We start from the raw sequence: 24,891 nt of genomic DNA on the forward strand, positions 1-24,891 counted from the left end.
GTACAAGCCAGAACCTTTACTTAAACCACGATCAACGCAAGTACATCTATATAAGCAAGAGCTCGTCCATAAGAACTATGACGGTCGATACTACTGTTGAGAAGGGAGTTATGCAGGCCAATGGATTGAAACGTTTGGTGGTTGGTAGGCCTTTCGAAGAGGTCTGCAAGGAGGAGATCGAGAGATTCGGTGCCAAAAAGTAAGATCTCGAACCAAACATTAAAATACAGCACTTTCTCATTGACCTTCTTACTTGATGTAGAGTCTTTGTACTGGGCTCCAAGTCCTTGGACGAAAAGACCGATCGAATGGTCAAACTGCGAGACATATTGGGCCCTCTGTTTGTTGGCCAATACACGGGTGTTGGAGAGCACACTCCGAGATCACAAATCCTGGAAGCAACAATAAAAGCTCGCTCTCTTGGAGGTTAATTCTTGACAGTTTAGGAGTGTTTCCTGACAGCTCACATCTATTACAATTCCAGCGGATTTGATACTTGGAGTTGGTGGCGGATCTGTCGTTGATGGTGCCAAAGTCTTGGTATTGGCATTGGCCAACAATGCCCAAGTTTACGAGGATTTCGATAAACTCTTGGCTGGACCTGGCTACTCCTTACCAGCTGGACTCATTACTCCAACCATTCCATATATCGCAGTACCCACGACGCTGTCTGGAGGCGAATATAACAAATTGGGTGGCTGTACCGACACAAAGATCAATCGGAAGCAAGGATACATCCACGACAATTTACAGCCTTCGGTGGTGGTGTTAGATCCTTCATTGACTGTACATACTCCTGATGTGTATTGGTTGAGTACTGGGATTAGATCGGTGGATCATGCTTTGGAGGTTTGTTTTAAAGTTGAGATTTTTGACAACTCTATTGTATTTTGTTTAATCTCTCTATGGCAGGCAATTGGAAGTCTCGCAACTGGCAATTCGATTGGAGACGCATATGGTGGTATTGCTCTTACAAAGCTTGTCGAAGGTAAATAATATCACCTGTATGTTGACATTATACCAATCGTCGCTCATAACGTGTCGAATATCTAGGATTGATTCGATCTAAAAATGATCCTGAGGATGTTGCTGCTCGACTAAATTGTCAGCTCGGTGTCTACTTTTCATTTCAGCCAACTACTGTGTAAGAAAGCACAGCTGTCCCATAATCTTGTTGGCTAAGCCCACACATTTGCTTTCTCTAGAGGAGTGATCTATGGCGGATCCCATGCCATCGGCCATATTCTTGGTGGATCGTTCCAGGTCCCTCACGGTGTTTGCTCATGTGTACGTGCTTCTTCTGAACGTCATGCTGCAGAAGAGGTATCAAACTCAAACCTTCAAAACTGATACATAGGTCATGGCAGCCTCAACTCTCCGCTACAACCAAAAAGTCAACGGCCATAAACAAGAGCTTATCAAAAAAGCAATGTGGGAGTCGCCAGCTGGCAAGGCTCTCTTCGAATCAAAAGGACTGAAACCGGAAACTGCGTCGGCTGGTGACCTAGTTGACGCACTTGTACTTGGTCTTGGTTTGCCGCATCGTTTGTCTGAGGTGAAGATCACCAAGGACAAGTTTGCGTCTATATCTACTCTCACGTTGACTGATCCTTGGGCTGCGTTGAATGCCATTCCGTTGACAAAGCCTGAACAAGTCACCGAGATTCTTGAATTGGCTGCTTAAAGTTGTTTATCGCGGTTCATATTGGATTAAACTTGGTTTACACGTATAAAAATAACTCTAGGTTTGAAACCTCGTGCTTGTGGGTTTTGTTTGCACGTTCCAAGCTCTGACGCGTGAACGAATACTGTTCCAAACAATCTAAGTGCAGGAACATGTTTCATTAGCATTGTCGAAGAACTCTGCCATTCTTCACTGCAGAGCTCCTGTCATAAAAGTTTGAACTTGGTTGAAGCTACCTTGTCACTAAACGTCAGAATGGAGAAGATCCAGGAGATCCTTGATGGTGTATATAAAGGGCTCACAGACAGACCGATTCTGACAGCGCTGACAGTCGTTTTCATATCACTTGTAAGGCTAAAACACAGCAGCAGTGCACATCGACAGATTCCAAGTTTTTCAACCATTCGCCAACAACACATCAAACCGATTCTAGGTCATCTACGGACGACTGATCACTCCATTCCTACAATCCAAATTCAGGAAGACTGAAAATACCGTCAAGATCGACCTGCCACAACAACATGGACAGCAAACATTCCGTGCAATCCTAAAGCCTGTAAATGCTGATGTCGACTCAACTTTTCCATTGGTTGTCTTTGAATGTGAGCTTGGGATGAACTGTGATGAGTGGGGCTTCCTAAGGAGGGCGTTTGATGGCATCTTACCGACGCTGTCGTATGATAGATTGGGATATGGTACGTGGTTTGCATTTCACCATACTTCATGACCAATATTAAATTATTTGTACAGGTGGGTCCTCTGAGCCTCCTGGAGACGCTCCACGAGAGGCTACTCAACTCGCTCAGGAATTACATGCATTACTGGTGTTATTCGATGTCGTTGCTCCCGCTGCATCCGACGCCAGCAAGGGCAAAGGTCCATTAAAGCGGCCATTTGTACTTGTCGGGCACTCCTATGGTGGTGTGATCTCCAGGACTTTCTATCATCGCTACAGGCCGCCGAATTTGATTGGAATGGTATTGCTCGACTCTCAACCTGAACGATTACATGTGGACAACCCGTCCATACGAGAATACATCAAAGGTAGAGGGATGCCAAGCAATCGAGCGAGCTTTCAACTCTGACCAAACCCCCGTTGATTACAATTTTTAGAACGCTTACCTCGAGCATTCCTGACTGCAGCATGGCTATCTGAAATTGGCTTTTTGTCAGTCTTGTCCTTCTTTGGATTCCGATTCATGGCAATTACAGAGGATATGACTGCAAGGTTGACAAAGGAAGAAGCTGGGTCTCTGACGAATTTATCAGCTGCTACGTTGAGAACGTTCTCTCGAGAAACTGCAGGTACGCTCGGACTATCACCATTCTCGTTTCGCCTAAACGACTCGCTAACGTCTACCATTTCACCCCCATCCAGGCGTGGATGCATCACTCTCAACTCTAATAACACTGCGAGAACAATCGCCAAAACATAAAAAAGATGTTGCTATTGCTGTCGCAGTCATAACAACTGAGCATATTGAAAAGCCAGCTGGTGGAGAGAGATTTGATCCCGTCAAATGGAAGGAAAAATGGCTTAATTATCAAAATGAAATAATAACGTTGGAAAATCGATGCAAGGGGATGCCAAAGGTCGCTGTAGTCGATTCTTTCGAGCACACGTCTCTTTGTGTTAGTGAGAAAGTAGTCGAAGCTGTTTCGACAGTGTTGAAGGCCACTATGGGGCTGAATATCGATATAGAGTTCACACATGATAAGTAGATGTATATACCAATAATGATATTTGAAAAGAAGAAAGAAACGTGTACATGCCTTCCAAACGAGTTGTGTGCGCTGTTAGCGATCACAGGCAGTGCAACAGAAGGCAGGACTTTCTCCATATTGCCATCGTCTCAGAGGTAGCTAGTGTATGCATTGTGGTCTTAGCCTATAGAATACATCCTCAACCTTCCACTTCATGCAATAGGCACCTTGACTTGCTGCAAAGCTGAAAACATGAGTGGAAAATTCATTGACGACAACCAGGGAAATCCCCTTTATATAAAGACGTGGAGTCCTGCTGGAAAGCCAGTCGCATCAGTATTATTTGTTCATGGTAATGTTTCATATATTCAGGTCGTGAGCTTTCGCCAGCATCACATTTTGCGACCAAAAGTCGTGGAAATCAACTTTCACTCGGCAGCATCAAAGTGCAAGTCGCTGACCAACTGTATACATTTCGCTTTCAGGATTGGGAGAGCATATCGGTCGATATGACCACGTATTCCCTATATTCGCTGAGAAACATTCTATAAAAGTGACGGGACTTGACTATGCAGGACATGGACGAACCGTAACGGAACAAAATGGAATTCAAGGTTTTACTCCTTTTGATACGGTCATCGAGCAACTTGAACTGGTCATGAGCTCCATTGTGATCCCTGGAGCTGAAGGAGCTCCCGTGTTTGTCATGGGCCACTCATTGGTATGTAGGCAATGCATGGCATAGTGTTTTCAGCATGGCTCAATACGTATTTGCCATCAGTCCTTCTCACATTTTTGTTGCGATTTGCACGTGTTAGGGTGGTTTGCTGTCCACGTACTTCACGTCACTTCATTGGAAGACGTACAATGTGAAGGGTCTGGTCTTGTCTGCACCAGCTGTTGTTGGTACAGCTCCAGTAAGCATTCGCTTTGCATTCCAACACGAGCGTGAACATAGAGACTCATAACAATGTTACACTCAGGTATTTGACGAAGGCTTCGTCCCTCCTCCAGACAAGGAACGTGAACAATTCGCAAACGGTCTACCTCTTGACGGCCTTTCAAGAGACCCTAAAGTTATCGAAGCTTACAAGAACGATCCTTTCGTCCATGGGTTCCTCACGTTACGACTAGCATTCAGCATATTCCAAGCTCGTCAACACTTGCAAGGGAAGGGTAGGGATGAATTGACACTGCCTATTATGCTGCTTCATGGGACACAGGATAAGCTTGTACCTGTAGCTCCAACAGTCGAGTTTATAAACTCGCTGCCAGCTGTCGACAAAACCGTGATCACCATGTCTCCACTATATCACGAACCTCATAATGAACCTGAGCAGGCAGAAGTCATTAACTATTATGTGAACTGGATACTCTCGAGGGCCACAACCAGGACACCATTGTAGTGATTGAAATAAAAGCCATTGATTTCACGCGGAATACTGAATCTTGCACGTCAGTTTAAAGGACTTTTGGTTTATGTTGTTGTTTCTGAGCGGGCAGGCAGCAATGAATTTATGCTAGACGAGATTTTCACTCCGGGTTTTACCATTCGTTAGATTTTTTGCGTTCTTTTTTCTTCACCTAGACTAACAATACAACTATGTCATGACTGTTGCGGTGCTTCAAATCAAATTGACGATGACATGTGCAGTTTTGTCACCTCTTTGGTCTCGTCCTTGGCAGGATGTTGATATTTACTGTCTTGAACATCGAATTTTCTGAATCTTTCAAAACCACCCGAACGATCGCTCTCGAGGCAATGTGAAATGAACGCCAAATGCATTATTCATACTCGACTCGACGATTTCGAGCATATTTTGGCAGTACAAGATTGATGATTTCTGTGAAAATCACTTTTTCGTATTCAGAATGCATTAGTCACGACATACGACCATTAGTACAACTGGTTGCGTTCTCAAACCGCCAACGTGCTTAAAAGCTCGACAATCAAGCTGCCTCATCAAGAACCTTAGTTCAAAAAGTAACCCAAAACACGACACGTTGACACGTTACCCCATATGTCATCCAATTCCATCGTTTGTCATCGCACAAGTTGAAATCAAATAGAAAACTAAATTCGGTGCATTCTCAGACGCACTTGCTACAGTCTAGTCTTCAAACAACATCAGCTCATAACACCACAACACGTAACAATGCCAACAGTACTCGTCGGAGGAGCAGGTGGTCTTGTCGGTAAGTACGCAACCCTACAGCTTCATGTATTTCTAACCCGCAAGAATGGAATCACACAAAATGTTCTCTCTTCTCACAACTGCTTCTGTCTGCCCACTGCTATGTCTCTCTCCCTCACTTTCTCTTCTAACTTTTTACTTCCTCTCCGGTTGTTATTATTTCTGTAGGTGAAGAAGTTTGCTTTGCCCTGCGACGCAATGGATGGCGAGTGTATGGTCTCATCCGCAAGCCGGAACAAGCTCAACGCCTGCTGCAGAATGAGATCTTGGTGATTATTGGGTCAGTAAAGTTGACTGTTTTTAAGGGCAATTTCAAAGTGGCACCAAGAAACTCACACTAATACACGTAGGGATTTGGATGAACCTGAAACTTACATTGAAGTACTGAAGCTGTGCTCAGCTGTTGTGGACGCTTCTGGTTGTCATGAAACTTTTGCTGAAGAGGTCCTCAAACTCAACACTCTCGAGCCGGTGCCTGCCTTCAAGAAATTACATGTACGGTCGCTAAATTGTTATGGTTTTCGCTTTCGCCAGTTATACTGATCACCCCGATTCCAACTGTACGGTATTAGATTGTTACGGGTGGAGTAGGAGTGAATGCTGATGCTCCTATGAGCCGTCCATTTGAAGATGCGGCTCGCCCGCCACGTCCCTATTTTTTGAACTTGGAATTACATCATAAAGTCATGATTGCTGGTGGATGCGTCGTTGAGCCAGGTAAAAGCGCAAGGAAGAATCGGTTCCGTGGAGATGATTCACAGAATGTGGATTTTGATTACAATCTATTCGCCTCTTAAATTTTGTTTTTAATAACATTTCTGTTTCTTTCTATTGTCAAAAGGTCTGGTCTATGGTGGGAGTGGCCATCACCTCGCCATCAACGGAACTTTTGGTAAATCAAATTCAGAACGGTTCTTCAATGTGAAGACGGACCAGGAGATCATCTTTACGGACAATCCCGAGTGCATGGATACATTCATGTGGCAGACTTGGCGGACGTCTATGTGAAGATTTTAGAGAAAGGAGTTAAAGGAGAACTCTTTCGTGTAGGTTCTGAGAACATTGATGTAGGTCTTGTTGTAAGAAATCGTTCCTACCTTTTCACAAACTGCCAACCTACTCACACACTTCCCTCGAAAAATTCAATAGTTCGAAACTGCCACTATCGCTGCCGCCAAATTGGCAGGTTGGAAGGGCACTATCCGTCGTGACCCAACCGGCAAACCCGATGAGTTTGTGTTGCAATTGCTCACTGGCAAAAACTTGGCCACGGACAACAAGAAGTTAATGGATCGTTTGGGTTTCACGGCCAAGCGTAGTTTCTTAAGGGATCTAGATATTTTGTATTCTGGCTGGAAGTCATCGCGATTCGACGGTGGGATGGAGAAGGAAGAGGAAGATGTTTGAGAGTGTGTGTAAAAAGGAGCCTGAGGGAAGGAGTGTTTTTAAAAGGAGTGACATTTACTATAGTTCGAACAGCAGCACAAACCACAATAAAGGCAGCAAACAATGAGAGAAAAAATATATATTTATTGATGTGAGTTATTATTGTAAAAGTTTTTCTGCGCTTCCATTCCCTACTTTCTTGTTGGCACAACTCCCCAACGCATCCACCTCCACTACCATCCTTCATCCTTCTTCCTAGCTGCTTCAACTCAAGAAACTGAAAGCAAATAGTTTGAGATTGTGTGTGGAGTATATTATAAAGTGAGAACAAAACAGTCTCGTTTACAAAGTGTTACAGAGGTTTTTCAATTGGGTTGACTTTTTTGGTCTAGTTGATCCCTTCTGCTGACAACCATCTCTCAGCGTCAAGAGCAGCCATACATCCCGATCTAAGCAAAAAAAGGGCTTGAGTATTCTGTACATGTATTCTAATTTTCTCCATTCACTAACCCTGCAGCAGTGACGGCTATTAAGTTGTTGAATGATGGTTAAAATATTGGCGACCTGTAGGATAAGCTCAAATTTCCATTTTACCTTGTCGATAAGTCTTGTCCTGGACATCCCCACACGCAAACACACCAGGCAGATTCGTATACGTGGATGGCGCACCATGGTTTGGATACGTCTTCAAGTATCCATCCGGATGCATATCAAGCATACCCTTGAAGAGCTCCGTGTTTGGTTTATGTCCAATGGCATAAAACAGTCCATTCACAGGTAGATCTCTCCTAGTCTTGGATGTAACATCTTCGACTACGAGAGCTTTCAATAATTTACCATCTCCTTTAGCTTCTATAGGTACGGTATTCCATAGTATTTCGATTTTGGGGTTTTGTTTTACTCGTTCAGCCATTACTTTGCTGGCTCGTAGTGCGTCTCTGCGGACGAGTAGGTAGACTTTGGATCCGTATTTGGTTAGGAAGGTGGCTTCTTCACATGCTGAGTCGCCGCCTCCTACCACGACCAGAGCTAGTAAAAGGGAAAAGGAGTCAGGACGACTAGCAAAAAAATCGTGCAAGTAGCACTGTTGGATGCAAACAACTCACGCTTCTTCCTAAAGATTGGCACAGCTCCATCACATACAGCACAAGCAGATATCCCGGCCTGCCAATACTTTTCTTCACCAGGCAAATTCATTCTTTTGGCAGTAGCACCAGTAGCAATAACAACAGAAAGTGCCAATATCGGATCTTCATCTTCTCTATTCTCAACCCATAACTTGAATGGCCGCTTGGATAGGTCGACTTTTGATATAGTTTCGGTGTGTATGGCTGTGCCAAACTTCGCCGATTGTTCTCTGAATTTGTCCATCATTTGTGGTCCACTTAGACCTTCAGGGAAACCTGGAAAGTTTTCGACTTCGGTTGTTGTTGTCAATTGCTACGTGGAAAAATATGTGTGAGCTTTAGATCAATGATTTCAATTGTGTCAAAAGTAGGAATGATGCAGAAATTGTGAGTGCAAGAAAATTCACGAGCAAGACACCAAAAGTCGGGCCAACTCGGGCCAGCACCAACAAGGACAATCAGATGATTGGCGATTCACTTACACCACCAGCAGCAACACCACCGGCCATAAAACCCTCATACATGACTGGCTTCAGATTCGCTCTCGCAAGATAGATCGCCGCCGTATGACCAGCAGGACCAGAACCTGTATAGAACACAATAAGAATCAGTTTACGATGTTTCCAATCTGATGCAAAAGCACAAAAAGATGCAACGTACCAATGATGACCACATTTTGTATGTTTGAAGTTGGCGATGCGACGGCCGGAGAAGCAGCACTAAGTGGATTTACAGTGGTAGTCGAGAATGACGATGCACTAGTAGGAGGTCCACTTAGATGGAGAGCGATAGCAGCACATCGCTGCAATGTCGAATTTTGAAATGGAGCTGTTGGTGATTGTGAATAAGAAGCCAGTTTGGATATGGCTGGTGACATTAATCGTGAGAGCATTTCAAGACCTTGACCGATCCTGTAGCGTGATATAACGGGTATGTAGTCCAAAAGGATGATGGCAATGTTTTTGGATCTGATCGAAACTTGACAGCTTCTTGACATATGGATCGGAGGGATCTAGAAGCAGGATTACCCGTCGCATTATATAATATTTCGCAGAACGCGTCGACTTTCACGTTTAGTGGTTTTGTATTTCAGCTATTCGCTACTAAACTTTAATGTCTGTCCACAACACGTCGAAACATTGAATCAACATATAAACGCTCATTAGGCATGTTGGGGCGAGTAGCGCATCGATCACGGGCCAGCATAGGAGCCAGATACTATGCTGTAAGTCTATTCATTTGCCTGTTTTTAGAAGCTTTCAGCATCCACTGAAGCAACAGTCACTAATTCCAAACATTGAATCATTATAGGCAACGCCATCATCCTCCGTAGTTGCACCTACAAGCAAGTCATCGCAATCATCTATAAAGCCATCTCCTGCCTTCCTAACAGGCCCTCGTGATATCCATGTCTTTCCTGTCTCGAATGCCTTCGAGAATGAACAGCAATCAAGGACGGCAAGCACTACTTCCACCGCCACTATAAATACTCCCTCTTCTCCATCACCATCAGCACTATCAGATAAACCAGAGTCGCAGTTCGAGGCATTCAATGGTGAATCTGTCGCAGCTGCCGAAGACTTGACAAAGTCATTCAAGGGAATCTCTGCTGAGCCATTCCCAAAGGAGGCTTGTGATGTATTGATGGCTCCTATAAAGTCAGAGGATGTCGAAATCAAACCAGGTATCGATCAATCCGAGTACCTAGAGTGCAAAGGTACTCTTTAACTTTGAGTATTCTGAGTCCTTCTCTCTCCTCTCTTTAGATGGACTACTATATCTGCCTGAAATCAAATATAGAAGGATATTGAATCGAGCATTCGGTCCAGGCGGCTGGGGCATCATTCCACGAGGCCCACATAGCATATCACAACGAACAGTATCACGTGAATACGCTCTGTTCTGCCTAGGTCGCTTTGTCTCACAATCTAGAGGTGAACAAGACTTTTTCGGAGACGACAATCTTGCTACGGCTTCCGAAGGATGTAAATCAAACGCCATGATGCGATGCTGTAAGGATCTAGGTGTCGCATCTGAATTATGGGATCCGGTATTCATCCGTGAGTTCAAGAAACAGTATGCTACCTTCGTACAGGCAACTCACGTCACCACTGCTGCCAAAAAGTGGGTGTGGAAGAGGAAGGATCGCGCTTTGGATTACCCATACAAGGAGGAAGCGGCATCGTTTGTAAGAAAGTCATAAAAAGCCTCTTGCTGTAATTGTATAATCCTGAACAGACTCAAATAGAAAGTTGTGTAAACTCATCATGACTTGTTTTAGGTGTTTGGATTCTTGTTCGCTGCATCAGTCTATCCATTGTCCATTGAGGATTTTGAGGATTTTGTCGGTGAAATTCTTCCTTCCTGGTAGGAGATAACACGAAAGCCGTGTGGCGGTGAATGTTGGCGTGGTGAAACCGGTGACGCAAACAAAACACCAATGATTTTGATTCTTATATCACGTTTTTGAGATAACACCACACAGTTGCGAGTAAGGACTCTGGGACAATATACCATCCGATTGACATGCCACATACTGATGTAAGTGCCGGCTTGCCCATAAGCGATCGACTGGTGTTATTCACTGCAATTTGTCTCCCCACATTCTTACCCCACCGTTTTTGTTGTGTTATCTCCAGAGACCTCGAAAAAGTCCAAGAATGAAGGCCAATACCGCTTCTCCTCGCCTAGGATTTGAGAAATTGGCTCTTACTGAATCGTCGCAGACTGCTCATAGTTCTATATCGTAAGTGGTCATCAGATAGGTCATCCCTTCATTTGTGAATGATAACGACAGTCAATAATGGAATGGGTGATGGAACTGGAGTGGAATGAGTTTGTTTGGCATGTATAGTGAATCCGGTTGGGATTGTATGCTTTGACAGTGATGTGCATCGCTGAACTGTAGTGGTCATGGTTGGCAATTTCACCACTACATAAAGCGTAGTTAAAACACACTTAACAAGGCCTAACCAAAACGTACACTCACTTGACAGAATGATGATGCAAGGAACACTAGACTCCACACACCTCCCTTCATTCTCATTCACCCTTCCACCACCACTACTCGACCACAACCAGATGCCAATAAGATCCATGGCTACGTCAGCACCACTCCCATCTCTATTCACATCGTCGTCACAAATACTACCGCATCTATCCTTTTTATCCGACGACTCGTTTTCAGAACAGCATCTACATCCAAATTCGCTGGTACTGTCGCTGTCACCGCAACGGACCAAGAGGAGGACTTCTATTCAGCTGATACCGTGTGAGATTCCGGGGTGTACAAAGACGTTTAACCAGATTCAGCATTTAAAGATTCATTTGGTATGTGTGGTGTGTAGTTATTTGGATGTGTATGAAAAGTTTGATTTCGTTCTGATGCTGACTAGACATTTTTGGCCTTCTCATTAGCGAAAGCATACAGGTGACAAGCCATATATATGTAGTTATGGATGCAACAAGTCGTTTTCGCAGCTAGGAAACTTGAAAACCCATGAACGTGCTCACACGGGAGAGAAGCCATTCAAGGTTTGTCGTACATTGGAAAGCCATCATGGAATGATTCAGCTACTTAGTTGGGGTTTTTTCTCTCTAGTGCTCATTTCCAAACTGCTCAAGAACGTTTTCTCAGATGGGCAATATGAAGACGCACGAGTTACTACATCTAGGTCTGAGGCCGTTTACTTGTGAGGTTCCAGACTGTGGAAAGACGTTTACGCAGTTGGGAAACCTGAAGGTAAAAAAAAGGCTCGAAGATTCAAGATTGTACAACGGCAACTAACATATCTCACCGTAGTCACATCAAATTAAAGTCCATTCAGGCCCAGCAACCACCGCCGAAGCCTCAGAAGACGAAGAAACCCCCGACACCAAACCCGTAACCGTCGTAAGACGCCCCTCAAAACGAAATCTTTCTCGCACCCCACGCCTCCAATCCGCCACCCCACCATCCCCAGCCGGTCTCTCGCCATACTCGACATCAGCAGTCGACTACTTAGCCGCAGCAGCGCGCATGATTGAAAACGCGACCAAATCTGACACCGACGAGCTAATCGACATCGAAAACGTCTCTGACGACGAGGAGGAGGTTGATATTGAGGGCGGCACGTTCGATGAGGTTGTGCATAGCAGCAGTAGTGGGAGTGGGAGCGAGGAGACGGCGAGAGTTGAGGGGGCGTACTATGATGATGGGGAGGAAGGCGATTCGGATGAGTTGACGTTTGAGATGGATGTTGATGTGGAGGAGCATGTGCTGCTGCAGAAGATGAAGCAGGTTATTGCCAGGTCTAGCCAGGGTTTGGAGAGTGTCTAGGAAAATTTATATATTGGATTGAATTGGACTTTTTTTATTGGATTATGGATGGACAATCTCTTTAAACACACATTAAATGCTAAGTATTAGCGCATAACTAATATATAAAGTCATCTTGGAAACAATATAAATCAACTATTCAATGTGAATATAGATGCAAAAAAAAGTCGAGTATTTTGGAAGGACAACGTCGAAAACGGCTTCACCACTTGGCACGAATCGTGCTCTGATCGCCACCTCCGGCAAGATATATCACAACTAGAAACATCAATATCCATTGAGTAACGTTCCGATAGCGCTGCAGCAGACTACCTTACCTTTATCCATCAAATACGGAGCAGCAAAGTTCGCAAGCCGTGATATCGACGTAAATGAAGGAAAGTAGATCTACGTTATGAAATGCACTGGTTAACGGCCACGTCATGAAAAGGTAAAAAAAACCGTATCACGCTGCACCATAAGACATACTTCAGCACCACCACTCCTACACGCCCCCACAATACACTCAGCAGCCGACTGCACCGAAACAGCCGACTTGATAAAATTAGTTCCCTTCGTATTCTCCAACGCAGTCTCAGTCGCAATAAACCCTAGCGTAATAATCGTAACAGACACATTCAAGACTTGGGTCATAGCCAACTCCCTCCTCAGCGCGGTAAAGAACCCGTGGTTGGCGTGCTTGCTGGCAGAATAAGCTAATTATAAAGTGCAATTGGAGATTTTTTTTGTGCCATCTTGCAAAAATGGTTTAATAGCCTCACCAGCAATAGAAGGCATCGGCTCGTGCGCCGACCCACTAGAAATACACACAATGCGCGACTTTTCCGAATCCGTCCCCGACTTGCGTAGATGTGGCATTGCAGCCATGGCTAACTGCACATAACCTCCATAATTCGTCTTCATGACCTTCTCAGCAAGACCAGCTGGGTCGTCTGATAGGGCCAAGAATCCCACTATAATCAATAGTTTGGCAGAATTCGTTAACAGGTGATTTTAGACAAACAATGTGATCATACTCTGGTTGAAAGGTACCAACAATTCGATTACCTGGCGCAAGTGCATGATTCAATATAATCCCATCAATGCCACCAAACTGTTGTACAGCAACCTCAATGAACTTTTTACATGACGAGGCATCAGATGCGTCAAATGTTTGTATCAGGACGTTGGATGCACTTGGTGCAAGTGATTTGCATTTAGAGCCAACACGGTCTAAATCAGCTGCTGAGCGAGCTCCAATAGTTATTCTACAGCCGAGTTTTGCTAGCATGTATGCCACCTTGAATATGGGAAGGGAGCTTAATTGTCTGAATTCCAAAAGTTGCAGATGTTGAGCACCTCTTCACCAATTCCTAAACGTGAGCAGAATTAGACCAACGAAGTTGATGATAATGAGCATTAAAAACGTATTTGAACGAAACAATTCCCAGACAATGGGCTAAGAAGGAGTAACAAGAGACCAACAGTTTCGTACCTCGAGAAGCTCCACTAATCACAATTCTTTTCTCCTTGAGATCCTGATCAGTGTCCTGTCCTAGAGGTCCATGAGCGGCGAATGCAAGTGCGGTGGCAGTCAACGCTGCTTTCGTAAAGGAAACCATCGTGTGTGTTGTTGAACCGATAATCAAGATGAACCACTACCAAACACGACTAAACTAATGGTAAACTATGAAAAGCCTACATGACATTGCAAATATTAACTACAGAATTTACATATGTGCATTTTTATGTTTATACAAAAGCAACAGAATAATGACTACCTAATTTTGCCTACACGAAAAAATCACTTTAAAAGCTTCGTCATCTCAGCCAATTCACTTAAATCAATAAAAGAACCTACCCGTCATCTTGATTATCACCTTCAACTTCAACAAAAGCAGCAGCCTTGAACTTCCCTGGCCTCAACACATCTTCTAATTCAACACTCTTTTCCCGTGCGATTTCTGCAACTGGTTTGGCGACAGCTCGCGGTGGAGCAATAGGTATGTCTCGTTCCCACGGTCCATCAGAGCTACTACGATCTCGTTCTTCCCGTGGTTCTACATTTCGTTTTATGGCCGCTACTCCTCGACGAGCGGCATGTCCTGGACCTGGGAAGTGACTTACAGGGCTTGAGCGACCAGATTGAAGTGATCTCCCACCACCACTGCCACTGTTACTGACGTTGAGATTATTACTACTGCTGCCACTACCATATCGATCTCGTTCTCTGTCTCGTTCACGTTCGCGTTCTCGAGATGTAGATCTTTCACGACGTGGAGATGGACGGTCACGACGACTTGGTGGTGGTGGTTGTCGCCATCTTTCAGTGGGAGGACCACCACGCCATCTTGCACGTCCTCTTGGAGGTCCACCAGACAATGGTGGTGGAGGACCACCGCGGCCACGATTATACACACTACTACCATATTCGTCTGGAGGACCTGGTGACCTAGGTCGTGGTGGTGGAGGAGGACCATTACGATATGGTGATGATCCTGGTGCCGGTGACGACGAAGATGGTGGACCCCATCCATAGTGGAAGGCCCTGGAATCATTATAACCGCTTGGCCCGGCACCACGATGTGATGGCGAGGCATCAGAATCGCGACGAGGAGGTGATAATGACCTAGACTCTCGTTTTGATATATCTGAAGTTGGTGATGATGACCTAGGTCGAGGAGATCCAGAACCTCTACGATATAATGGTGGAGAGCCTCGTTCGTTTGATAGAGACCTAGAGGCATCACGAGCACTATACGGAGGTTCATCATCGCTAGTTCTACGACGTCCTCGTTCCCAATCATGACCAAGATCAGGCCGAGCACTCAATAATGGTGATCTAGGACGGCTTCCACGGTCATCTTGTAGGCTGCCGATAGTATCTCGTGGTGACATTACATTATCCCGATCTCTAGGCATCATCATCATTGGTTCTCCTCGTGGACTCTGTCCATCACCACCAGCTCTACGAGTATCCCAAGCAGATGGAGCACCCCTATAACCTCGTCCAGCAGGAGGCATGATGAGAGGACTACCACTATATCGACCACGTCCACCTGACCATACACCACGATTCATTGCTGCTTCTTGACCAGCAGCACCAACATATTGATCATAACCGCGATAGATAGCACGACGTGGTGGCGGAGGACCTACATTACTACTATTATTATTGAATGGTGGAGGCGATGGTGCTCGTCGTTCACGATCCCAGCCTGTATTCATACTTGCTACTACAGGAATGGGTCGATTGGGAAACTCTGCTTCAGCTGGTGTTATAGGACGGGACCGTGAGGGACGAGACATATTAAGTGCTGGAATGTGCTCCTCGATAGCAGCAAATTCCGGCCTGTCCAAACGTGGTATCGAGATCGGGACTGGCGAGGTTGGTCCAAATACACTCTTCTCTTCTCGAGCTTCTTGCTTTATGACACTTGCAAAGTTTGCGGGCAAGACGGCGTCAGGTGGTGTTTGGCTACGAGACCTTGCTGCTGATGGTGGAGAAAGACTACGAGTTCGCTCCCTTTCAAATGCTATCTCGTCTGGATCTATGACGTGTGGAAAAGGGGGTAAATTAAAACAACATGCGGAAGACTTTGAGAATGTATTCTGGCCTGTTCCTTTTAACTCTAGCAAGACATACCTGATGGATTATAATCCTGTGTCGAGGTTTGCGCTAAAGGTGATACTGGCGCAAACAGCCTAGACGACGAATCAACTCTACGACGTTCAGAACCACCATCTACAGCAGCACCACTACTCACATTCCGACCAGATACATCTGTAGCTGCTGTCATAGCATTTATAGCAGACAAGGCAGACGACAAATTATTCAGAATATTCGGAATACCAAGACCAGTAACTGCTGATTGATTGCCGCTACTGCTACCACCCAATACAGACGCCAATGGATTATGACTAATATGGCTGCTGCTCAAAGGCAAAGCCTTGTTTACAGCTGGTGGTGTTCGCGGCCCAGATCCTCTGTTATCAAAGAGGGCAAATGGATCTTGTGTTTGTAGTGGGAAGAATGTTGATGGTTTAGTTAGAGTTGGTGATGCTGTTATAAATGGTTTGGCACTACTAAACAAATCTTCAACCGACGATGAGGTTGGGAAGAAGAGATTCGAGGCGGTAGTCTTGGTTGCTGTTGTTGTAGTAGTTGTAGTTGTACTTGTAGTAATTTGAGCAATCTCGGATGACGTTTGAGCTACTGGTCGAGACCATCTTGATGTGGTTACGTTCGGCGCTGGTGGTTGCGGTGGATTTTCACCTATAGGCGAATTTACAATCTGTCCTGATATAATATTTGACTGTAAAGCTGTATTTACTGGCAGCTTTAGCAAAAGAGGTTGAGACTCAGATACTCCATCATCAGGTTTGATTGTTTCTGCCGCTCGTGATGTTGCGAGATCCGATATCGAATCCTGCTGTTGCTGAGGTTCGACAACACTATGCGGAGTCTTGACTGAATCGATATCCATTGTCGATTCGCTAGTCTGCAACTGTGTAGTACTGACTGCACGACGAGCTTTAAAGTCTCGTAGAGAGACTTTACGACTTGGGGCAGGTGGGTGATTCGCAGAGGACGATTCCTTAAAAAAAAACAAGAACGAAAATGTCAGAATTAAAAGCAAAAAACTAAAGAGAAGTTACCCAAAAAAAACCGCCCAACCTTCTCTGGTGGCTTGCTCTCCTTGACTGGCGATACGGCAGGACTAGAAGGAACAGAAATAGTCTGTCGAGCCCAAGCCTTCTTTCCAACCAATTTCGGTGGCGATAAAGGTGATGGTGTTGTGACTACTATAGGCGGTACAAGCTTTGCAACATTGTGGTGTTTGATTTCTTCCGTTACGACCTTTATAGGTGATTCTGTACGAGGTCGTTTGAAGGGCTCAGGAGACGAGTTATCTCCCGGCCTTTTACTTGCACTACCACCATCAGCAGTGACGACAGTCTCCATCTGAGTATCACCATTGTTGCCATTATCAGTGTTCTCATTAGCAAACATGTTGTCCATTTCCATATCACCCACATTATCATTTACAGAGTTATCACTGACTGTTCGTACGCGATGTCTCATCGACGAGGTATCAGATACATCCTCGGACATGGTATCATTATTTGGAACCTGGCCTTCGGGCTGTGGTTGTATAGTCGACTCTCGTTCGACTTTTTGACCAGTTATAGCTGGGAAGAGATAACAGCTCGTGGTATCTTCACATATACAGGGATATTGTAGCACGAGTGTATCGACTTGTGGTACATCTCCATCTACAGTTGACATTGGATCCATGGCAATAATTGCTTCTTCACTAGCTACAATATCTCGACTAGCAAATATACCCAATACAACTCTGTCGTTTGAAGGCAGTGCTGGCAATATCGAGTCACTATTCGTCTCAGTCAAATATATGGTTCTCAATTCAGCATTACATATAGATCGATGTGACGGATGAGCACCACATGAGAATCGGACAAATCTTCCATCTGAAAAGCCAAAGTCCCGTGCATTTACTAGCAAGGGTTGGCCTAGTTCTTTACATGGATGCGCAAATACAAATGGTGGTTTCAAGTCTGGTGTTCTTGATGCCCATCGTGTCTTTAGGCTAAAATCCGTTGTGAATCCTAATACCCCTTTGATAGACATGATAAAGTCGCCGGTCTGGATATCTGTAGTGACGTATATACCATATCTAGATATGCAGTCGTCTTGAGTTATGTTGTCTACTATGGCGACAGGCACCTTGTCTTCAAACACTCGGCGCTCCATGAATATAGGGTCGGCTCCATCAGGAAAGTATTTATAAGCTTCAAGCTTGCCTTCGACCATAGGCTCCAATGCATGAGGCTCTTCTCGAGCATCTACTGCAGATGAGTCTCCAGGAACAGCATCGGCATCATGCTGAGTATTGAGAGAAGTCCTGGCACTCCATACACTGCAAACCTGTTCTACATATCGTTTGGCAGCATTACTACCATATCGATTTAGATCTGATGGAATGTATGAAGTAGCACGATTCAAGTAATCACGCTCCCACTCATCACGAGGTTTGAGTACCTCTCGCACTTCAGGATGTAGCATTCTTTTACGAGTTGGCCTCATCGAGAATGGTTTCTCTGGTGGAACTTCAGGTGATTGCTGTTCCGTGGAAAGCTTACTGCCATTCTGCTGCTGTTGATTTGGTAATAAAGGTTGTGGACGCGGTGTTGAAGGAGGTGTTCGTCTTGACAAGACGGGATTCATTACAGATGATTTTTCATACTGCTGTTGGGGTTGTTGAGAGGTCTGCGGCGATGGAGCACGACTTTGCAGCGACGGTGATGGTCTCCTAGATTCAGGAACCCAGAATCCTTCATTGGTGGGTGAGACATCAGACGGCATACGTGACTCCATAACATCCATCTCATTACTATTCATAACACTATTTACTGGTACAGAGGACGACATATCACTGTCTTGTATATCATCACTCTTATCACGTTGATTTCTACCAATGCTTGATGGTGGCATCATACTAGTGTCTTTTATTTTACCCCTTCGAGGCGGACTGACTAAAGACATGGCAGGGTTGGATGGTCCAGTAGTAGTTCGTTTTCGACTTTTCTCGACACCCTTCCTATTGCTACTGCTGGTACTACTAGGAAGTGGAGGAGGAGGTACGACCATCTTTTTACGAGGAGACTCTTTGACTTCTTTTTTGCGTCTCGAATCGTTTCTGCCGCTTGTCGGATTACTAACTACAGGTTTTGGGATGGCTTCAACTTGCAATCGTCGAGTTTGATATTGTACGGCACGCTATTTCAAAAGAGGTGTTAGTTTTCAATGACAAACGTACGTTATCACGAATAAATAAGGATTGCGAACATATATTTCGGGCTCGTCCAAAAGGAGGTGCCTTCTTCAACTATTAGTGAAAGCACTCACATCAACATCCAGCCTTCTCGGGTAACATTGTTCACACAAGTAGGTTTCAGGGACGGTCGATGCGGTGATTCCTACACATGCCATGTGCTGCCACACAAAACAACGGTCGCATTGGATTGTATATCCATCGTCATCTGAATACCCACAAATACATCGAATCTCCCCTTCATCTTCGTCTACAATCTGAGACTGCGGTGGTAGCCCATGAGTGGTTTGAGTGATGATATATTGAGTTCCTTCCTCATCTTGCTCGACATCAGGTTCCTCATCATCGTTTTGATTTTGTTGATGTTGAGCGTATTGCTGAAGTTGCTGTTTGCTAGGTCTAGTCGACGTCATTTGCCTACATATTACTAGAGGAGGATGGTAAGCGAGAGCAATTTATGTCAACAGTTGCTGCGAATGCGTCTGTCACAAGTTGGTCAGTGTTTTTAGAAACTTTTTTGAGATCGTTTTGGGAGCGTCTTAAAGCAGGAAAACGAGGACATCCACATATCCTAATTACGTGAAGCCTCTGATCGCTCAGATACTTACTTCTGAGGCAGATTGTCAGAAAGATGCCACTTCAAGAAATTTGTGAGAATTAAAGAAAGGAGTCGTAATCGCACTGTGTACGGGACTCGTAGCTTATGAATCATATTTTGACTCAAAGTACAGGGCATATCTGGCTGCTCACAATTAATATAACGAGCCTTCGTGTTTTGAGAATTCACGACAGTTTCGCCTTGTTCGTGTCGAACCCACTTCTTCCAATAGTCTCAAACGGTGCTCACTAAATAGAATTCGCGTAAATAGCAAAATTCGAACATTTTCTTCTCGTACGCGAATGCTGGAATAACATCAATGGGACGTCATCGAAGCTGGAAGGGACAAACGCAATCAAGCAAACGTCAAGTGATGGGAGTTATAATCTGAGGCAGTCAGTTTCTCTTAAACTATGCCTACGGTATTCCTCAGGTAATTGAGACGCCGTTGGTTCACTGCTAGCCTGACAGAATTCGGCCGCACCAAAAGAATGAAACGACAACAGCAGGCGACCGCACTGGTCAAACTGCTCCATCCGCCTATAAGACTTAATGTGATAGTATCAGGTCTGAGTTTACGCCTTCTACAATTAGCCACTTGAGTCGTCTTGTAACTAACATTTGGTCTACAAAATTAATCACGTTTTCAGTTGACTGACGACATATTTCATTCAACTCTACTATAGAAACTCACGAGGTGAATACACCGTTTGCTAAAATAGAGGTAACCTATCATATGCACGTGTATCAACAGTTGAGTCTCCTTTAAGGGCCATGTTTGGAGTTTGGATTTATTTGACGGAGCTATTTGGACCAGGCCTCGTCTTTTTGGCTTTTGTAGATTGAGCATTGTAACCAAGCATTGCTGCAGCGATTTCCAACAGAGCATCATATGCACCTTCTGACGACATCACGAAATCGCTAGCACATTTTTTACCCGTTCCATTGAGGAGATTACCGATATGCTCGCGAACTTTAATGCTTCAAATAGCACCATCGTGCAATAAAGAGCCAACTTTGCATAACCGCACTCACCCGCCATAGCTAGCTGCTCTCTCCTGGTGTCTGTAAAAAATCGTGTATAGCATAGTATTGTGTATACATCATGTAGCATAAAACATAGCAAAAATAGTTAGCATAAAAATTAGCAAGAATAAAATCTTTTAGCTTTACCAATGTCATCAAATCGTTCCAAACACAGCGACACAAGCGTTGTAAGTCATTCCATTGATCCAACTGACCAAACTTCAACACATGTTTGGGGAAATTGATACATGTTGTATTGTGAGCAAGAAAACGTACCAGAACCAGCATAATAAAATTCCAACACGTCCTTAATCGAAGATCTCAGTCTGCCACGCACTGGTATATCCACCAGCCTTGCCACCACCACCCCTTCCCAATCCCAAAGCAGGACGTTTGCGTTGTCCCTTTAATGAGATCCCTGACGCACGAGAAGCTCCAATAGATCCCAAGAATTTCGACATTGTTGACTTTGAAGCGAGACGACGTCCTCCTTCTCCTCCGCCACCACCGCCACCTTCTTCAGAATCTGTTTCATATTCAGGTCCTTCTGATAGCAAGTGTTTGACCTTCCAATCAGTGATTGCTTCATCGGCACTCATGATGGAGTCGAATACTTGGGTTTCGATAGCTGAGGCGATTTGGGTTTTGAGGACATTGTTGAGGACGGGGGAGAGAGCTTTGTACAAGGTGCTATGAGACAGAACTGCCATGTTAGATTGTGCTTGGGGTAACCCTTCCTTTCAGGGAAGGGGAGGAAAAAAACTCGTCCACAATTGGATACGTACTCGTATTGAGAGTCATGAATGTTGAGTTCAAGTTGATCGACAAAAGCACGAATACGACGTGGTACCAATGTGCGGTTGCGAGAGTCCTTGTCAATAGCGACTTTGACCATAACTGTGATGCCTATTGGAGCCAAAGTAAAAGGAATGAGGACTGCAAAAAAAATGAAGAGCTTTGACGTAGATTTATAAATTGCCTTGTCCAGAAAGATGGACATCACAAACACCACAATCAGTGATTGATGGGAATGTCTTGCGCTTGAAGTAAAAGGGCATGTCTTCAATATTTGCTTGAATTTGATGCCTAATAAAGCAAGAGATGAGTATTTCATAGCGACTCAAAGTCAGATCCAACAGGTTAAGCTCACAGATTGAGAGTAAACCCATGAGATAAAGCACTCGAGTCATTTCGTCGTAGAGCAATCAAAGCAGCATTCTTGATTTTGATTTCCAGATAGTTCTGAAATGTGGCGTTGATCTACTTTAGTTCACATGCAAAAGAAAGAACGAGGCACTGGATCATTTCCTTACTGGAAGGAAAGTATCCGAAGTCAATATGATGTTCTCAACAATAATGTGGTATGTTTGATCTACATGCTCAATTCGAGGAATGGGCAAGTAGCGAATCTGTTCAATCACAATCTATAGGATAAGGGCACTCTGTAAGCTCAAGGGTTCAAGAACGAAAAAGCGACCATCGTGGTAGACTAATAGAGTTACAGGAAGAATAACACTGAAGACATCACTGATCAAACTCGTCTTGATAGTGATTCGTCCATTCCTAAGATAACGAATGCATTGTGATCAGTCCAGGCAAACAGAACGTTAGCATGGAAACGGGTTGTGAGCACACAAGTCACCTTCAAACACCACACACACTTACTCATCAAGAAACAAATCCTGAGTCAACACACGCACATCTTGTCCAAACTTCTGCGTAAGCTCATCACTACTAAACCCATCCAACACAGCCTGAATCGAATCAAGAGCATTCTTCGTATCGACCTTATACTTGTCAAGCAAGATACGTCGCGCACGGTTGATGAGCTGCGACCCTTTATACGTATAATCCTGATCTTCAATGAAATCTGGGTCTTTAAGCGAGCTTTCAAGGAAATGGGCAACATCATGTGCAAGACCACGTAATTCACGATCAGAGTTCATTGATGAGCGGATATTGAAGAGCGAGTCGAATAGCGGTTCGAGGGATTGGCCGTTGGCAAAGTTTTCGACTAGTTTGAAGAGCTCGTGTTGGGCTTGACGGATGTTTGGATCTGCGACAGAACCACCGCGACGTCGTGATGCGTCAGCGTGGTGGAAGCCGACTGCACCCATTTGACGAGCCAAGGTGATCATGTATGAGACTGCTTCTTGGTATTCATCGTATTCCTAATGTGAATGGAAAGCGTCAAGATGCACGTTCTTTTACAACAACAACAATAAAACTTAAAATTTACCAAGACTACGCGAAAGTTATCGTACCTGAAGTTCACTCATAACACGACGAAACTTCTCCATAATCAAAGTCAATTGCTCATTAGGCAACTCCTGAACAGATTCCGTCAATGCCGAGATAACCTTTCCAGACGCAGACTCTCCTCCAAGAGCGCTCTTGATACTTCCAGCAAGTCCTTTCTCAGAAGACGATGATTCACCAGCAGACAGCAGGTGTTCTGATGGTGGGTTTTCTGTAGATGCATCAGCAGGAGAAGCGGATTCAGGACTACTGGTACTGCTTTTAGGTACTGATTTATGGACGGTGACGGGAAGAGCTTGAGGACCTGCACCAGTGACAGTCAAGCTGTCTGGTACTGGTCCAGGTTTATACGTACGGCCAAGAGAATCAGTTGATGAGCGTTGAGAGCGACGAGTTGTGTCAAACCTGTTGACGGAGAAAAAAAGGTATGCCAAGTTCAGAAATATCGTTCGACGCATTGGACTGAAAGACATCATACTCACATTGAGGCCTTGGATCGCTTCTTACTCTCATCCAGACCCCACTGACTAGCTTTGCGTTCAGCTGGTTTTGCAGCTGATACCTTCTGAGCAGTTCCAAAGAATACTTCTTGTAATGTTGCAGAGAATTCATACAAGAGGTCTCGGAATTCTTCATTTGTGAGGAGTAGACGACCGAGATTGTACATGCTTGAGAATCCTGTCACGTTGGAAAAGGGGCATGCTTTGAGGAGATTTGTGCGAAGACATGACGAAGCCCTATGCTTGTGATTCGTTTTTTACCTTTCTGGACATCAGATAGTGCTGGAGCAGAGATACCACCAGCGCCATCACGCGATGCAGCACGCGTATGATAGATGAACTAAATCGAGAAGTGCGAACGATGTAAGTATTCAAAATATACAAAACATTTGCAGATTCAAAAAAACGGAACACAAAATTTGACAGATTACTCACATGTTGAATATTCTCATTCGCATTCTTTTCCGAAATGACTCGTTTCAATGTTTCTGCAACACGTTCAAAGTTACGTAGAGCACGACGTCCTTCTGCACTCAATCGTCCTCGATTTTGTTGGAGGAAAGGTGCAGATGCAAGTTGATCGATAATCTTGAAGAGCTATTATCAATCGTGAAATGAATGAGGATATCATACACAGGACGCAAGAATATTGATTAACAACGCGTAAAGATTGTTTTGATCAACCACACTAAAAAAACAAAGGAACGTCCATTGAAAATACCTGTTCATTGGTTGGCAACTTCCCATCCCTTAACGCCTCAAACGCAGCCAACACCTTCAACTGCTGCTGCACTCCAGCCTCACGTTCACTTATCCCATAATCAGCACCAGAGCGAAAGATGGTTGTGGGAGTGCGTGGTGGAGTCGCCATATAGTTCAATGCAGGACCACCACTGCGACGAGGAGGAGTAGTTGGTAGTTCTGGTTGCTAAAATGAGTAAACGATGTATGCAGAGTTAGAAATTGAGATTGGAATGTATGTTGAAAGAATGAGCGATCGGCCGTTTACTAGAGAGTATCCTGTGGATCCATATGTGCTGGGAGTTTTCGTAGTGCGTCTGGGAGATGTCAGTGATGGAGTAGGTTGGTTGTAGTCTGCGGTAGGCATTCTTCCCTCTGGTTTCTTTTCAATTGATTTGTTCTCTCTTTTGTATGTGTGTCTAGCTGGTGAACAGATGCAGTGTTGTGTTTTCGAGTAGCACCAAGAGATTGCATCAACCACACATTCAAACAAAAACGCTAAAAGAACGTGGCAAAC

The 24,891-nt window shown here is 44.5% G+C and overlaps 7 protein-coding genes across 7 annotated transcripts; 4 read left to right on the forward strand and 3 right to left on the reverse strand.

The window, feature by feature from the left end:
* Positions 1-1,939: 1,939 nt before the first annotated feature.
* SmJEL517_g01125 (uncharacterized protein) lies at positions 1,940-3,406 on the forward strand (the record flags this gene model as incomplete). Its single annotated transcript, XM_031167053.1, has 5 exons — positions 1,940-2,032; positions 2,118-2,379; positions 2,435-2,728; positions 2,798-2,989; positions 3,063-3,406. The coding sequence occupies 5 exons, from the start codon at positions 1,940-1,942 to the stop codon at positions 3,404-3,406; spliced, it is 1,185 nt and encodes a 394-aa protein (XP_031026970.1).
* Positions 3,407-3,640: 234 nt separating this feature from the next.
* On the forward strand, positions 3,641-4,794 carry SmJEL517_g01126 (uncharacterized protein; the record flags this gene model as incomplete). The annotated part of the gene is made up of 4 exons (XM_031167054.1): positions 3,641-3,740; positions 3,874-4,109; positions 4,207-4,305; positions 4,372-4,794. 4 exons carry the CDS (start codon positions 3,641-3,643, stop codon positions 4,792-4,794), a joined length of 858 nt encoding a protein of 285 aa, XP_031026969.1.
* Positions 4,795-7,357: 2,563 nt separating this feature from the next.
* SmJEL517_g01127 (thioredoxin-disulfide reductase) lies at positions 7,358-8,973 on the reverse strand (the record flags this gene model as incomplete). Its single annotated transcript, XM_031167055.1, has 6 exons — positions 7,358-7,418; positions 7,480-7,495; positions 7,564-7,998; positions 8,076-8,409; positions 8,579-8,682; positions 8,757-8,973. 6 exons carry the CDS (start codon positions 8,971-8,973, stop codon positions 7,358-7,360), a joined length of 1,167 nt encoding a protein of 388 aa, XP_031026968.1.
* A 291-nt stretch (positions 8,974-9,264) lies between these two features.
* SmJEL517_g01128 (uncharacterized protein) lies at positions 9,265-10,467 on the forward strand (the record flags this gene model as incomplete). The annotated part of the gene is made up of 4 exons (XM_031167056.1): positions 9,265-9,321; positions 9,408-9,780; positions 9,863-10,284; positions 10,378-10,467. 4 exons carry the CDS (start codon positions 9,265-9,267, stop codon positions 10,465-10,467), a joined length of 942 nt encoding a protein of 313 aa, XP_031026972.1.
* Positions 10,468-10,756: 289 nt separating this feature from the next.
* On the forward strand, positions 10,757-12,414 carry SmJEL517_g01129 (uncharacterized protein; the record flags this gene model as incomplete). Its single annotated transcript, XM_031167057.1, has 5 exons — positions 10,757-10,842; positions 11,093-11,426; positions 11,514-11,630; positions 11,734-11,838; positions 11,899-12,414. 5 exons carry the CDS (start codon positions 10,757-10,759, stop codon positions 12,412-12,414), a joined length of 1,158 nt encoding a protein of 385 aa, XP_031026971.1.
* A 1,836-nt stretch (positions 12,415-14,250) lies between these two features.
* SmJEL517_g01130 (uncharacterized protein) lies at positions 14,251-19,663 on the reverse strand (the record flags this gene model as incomplete). The annotated part of the gene is made up of 4 exons (XM_031167058.1): positions 14,251-15,944; positions 16,040-16,991; positions 17,072-19,195; positions 19,325-19,663. The coding sequence occupies 4 exons, from the start codon at positions 19,661-19,663 to the stop codon at positions 14,251-14,253; spliced, it is 5,109 nt and encodes a 1,702-aa protein (XP_031026837.1).
* A 1,519-nt stretch (positions 19,664-21,182) lies between these two features.
* Positions 21,183-24,741, reverse strand: SmJEL517_g01131 (uncharacterized protein; the record flags this gene model as incomplete). Its single annotated transcript, XM_031167059.1, has 13 exons — positions 21,183-21,564; positions 21,660-21,810; positions 21,878-21,960; positions 22,025-22,134; positions 22,188-22,298; positions 22,377-22,437; positions 22,540-23,045; positions 23,139-23,538; positions 23,616-23,811; positions 23,895-23,973; positions 24,069-24,230; positions 24,355-24,561; positions 24,643-24,741. 13 exons carry the CDS (start codon positions 24,739-24,741, stop codon positions 21,183-21,185), a joined length of 2,547 nt encoding a protein of 848 aa, XP_031026838.1.
* Between the last annotated feature and the right edge of the window lie 150 nt (positions 24,742-24,891).

Source organism: Synchytrium microbalum (genome assembly GCF_006535985.1).
Source record: "Synchytrium microbalum strain JEL517 chromosome Unknown SmJEL517_scf0004, whole genome shotgun sequence".
Lineage (NCBI taxonomy): Eukaryota > Fungi > Chytridiomycota > Chytridiomycetes > Synchytriales > Synchytriaceae > Synchytrium > Synchytrium microbalum.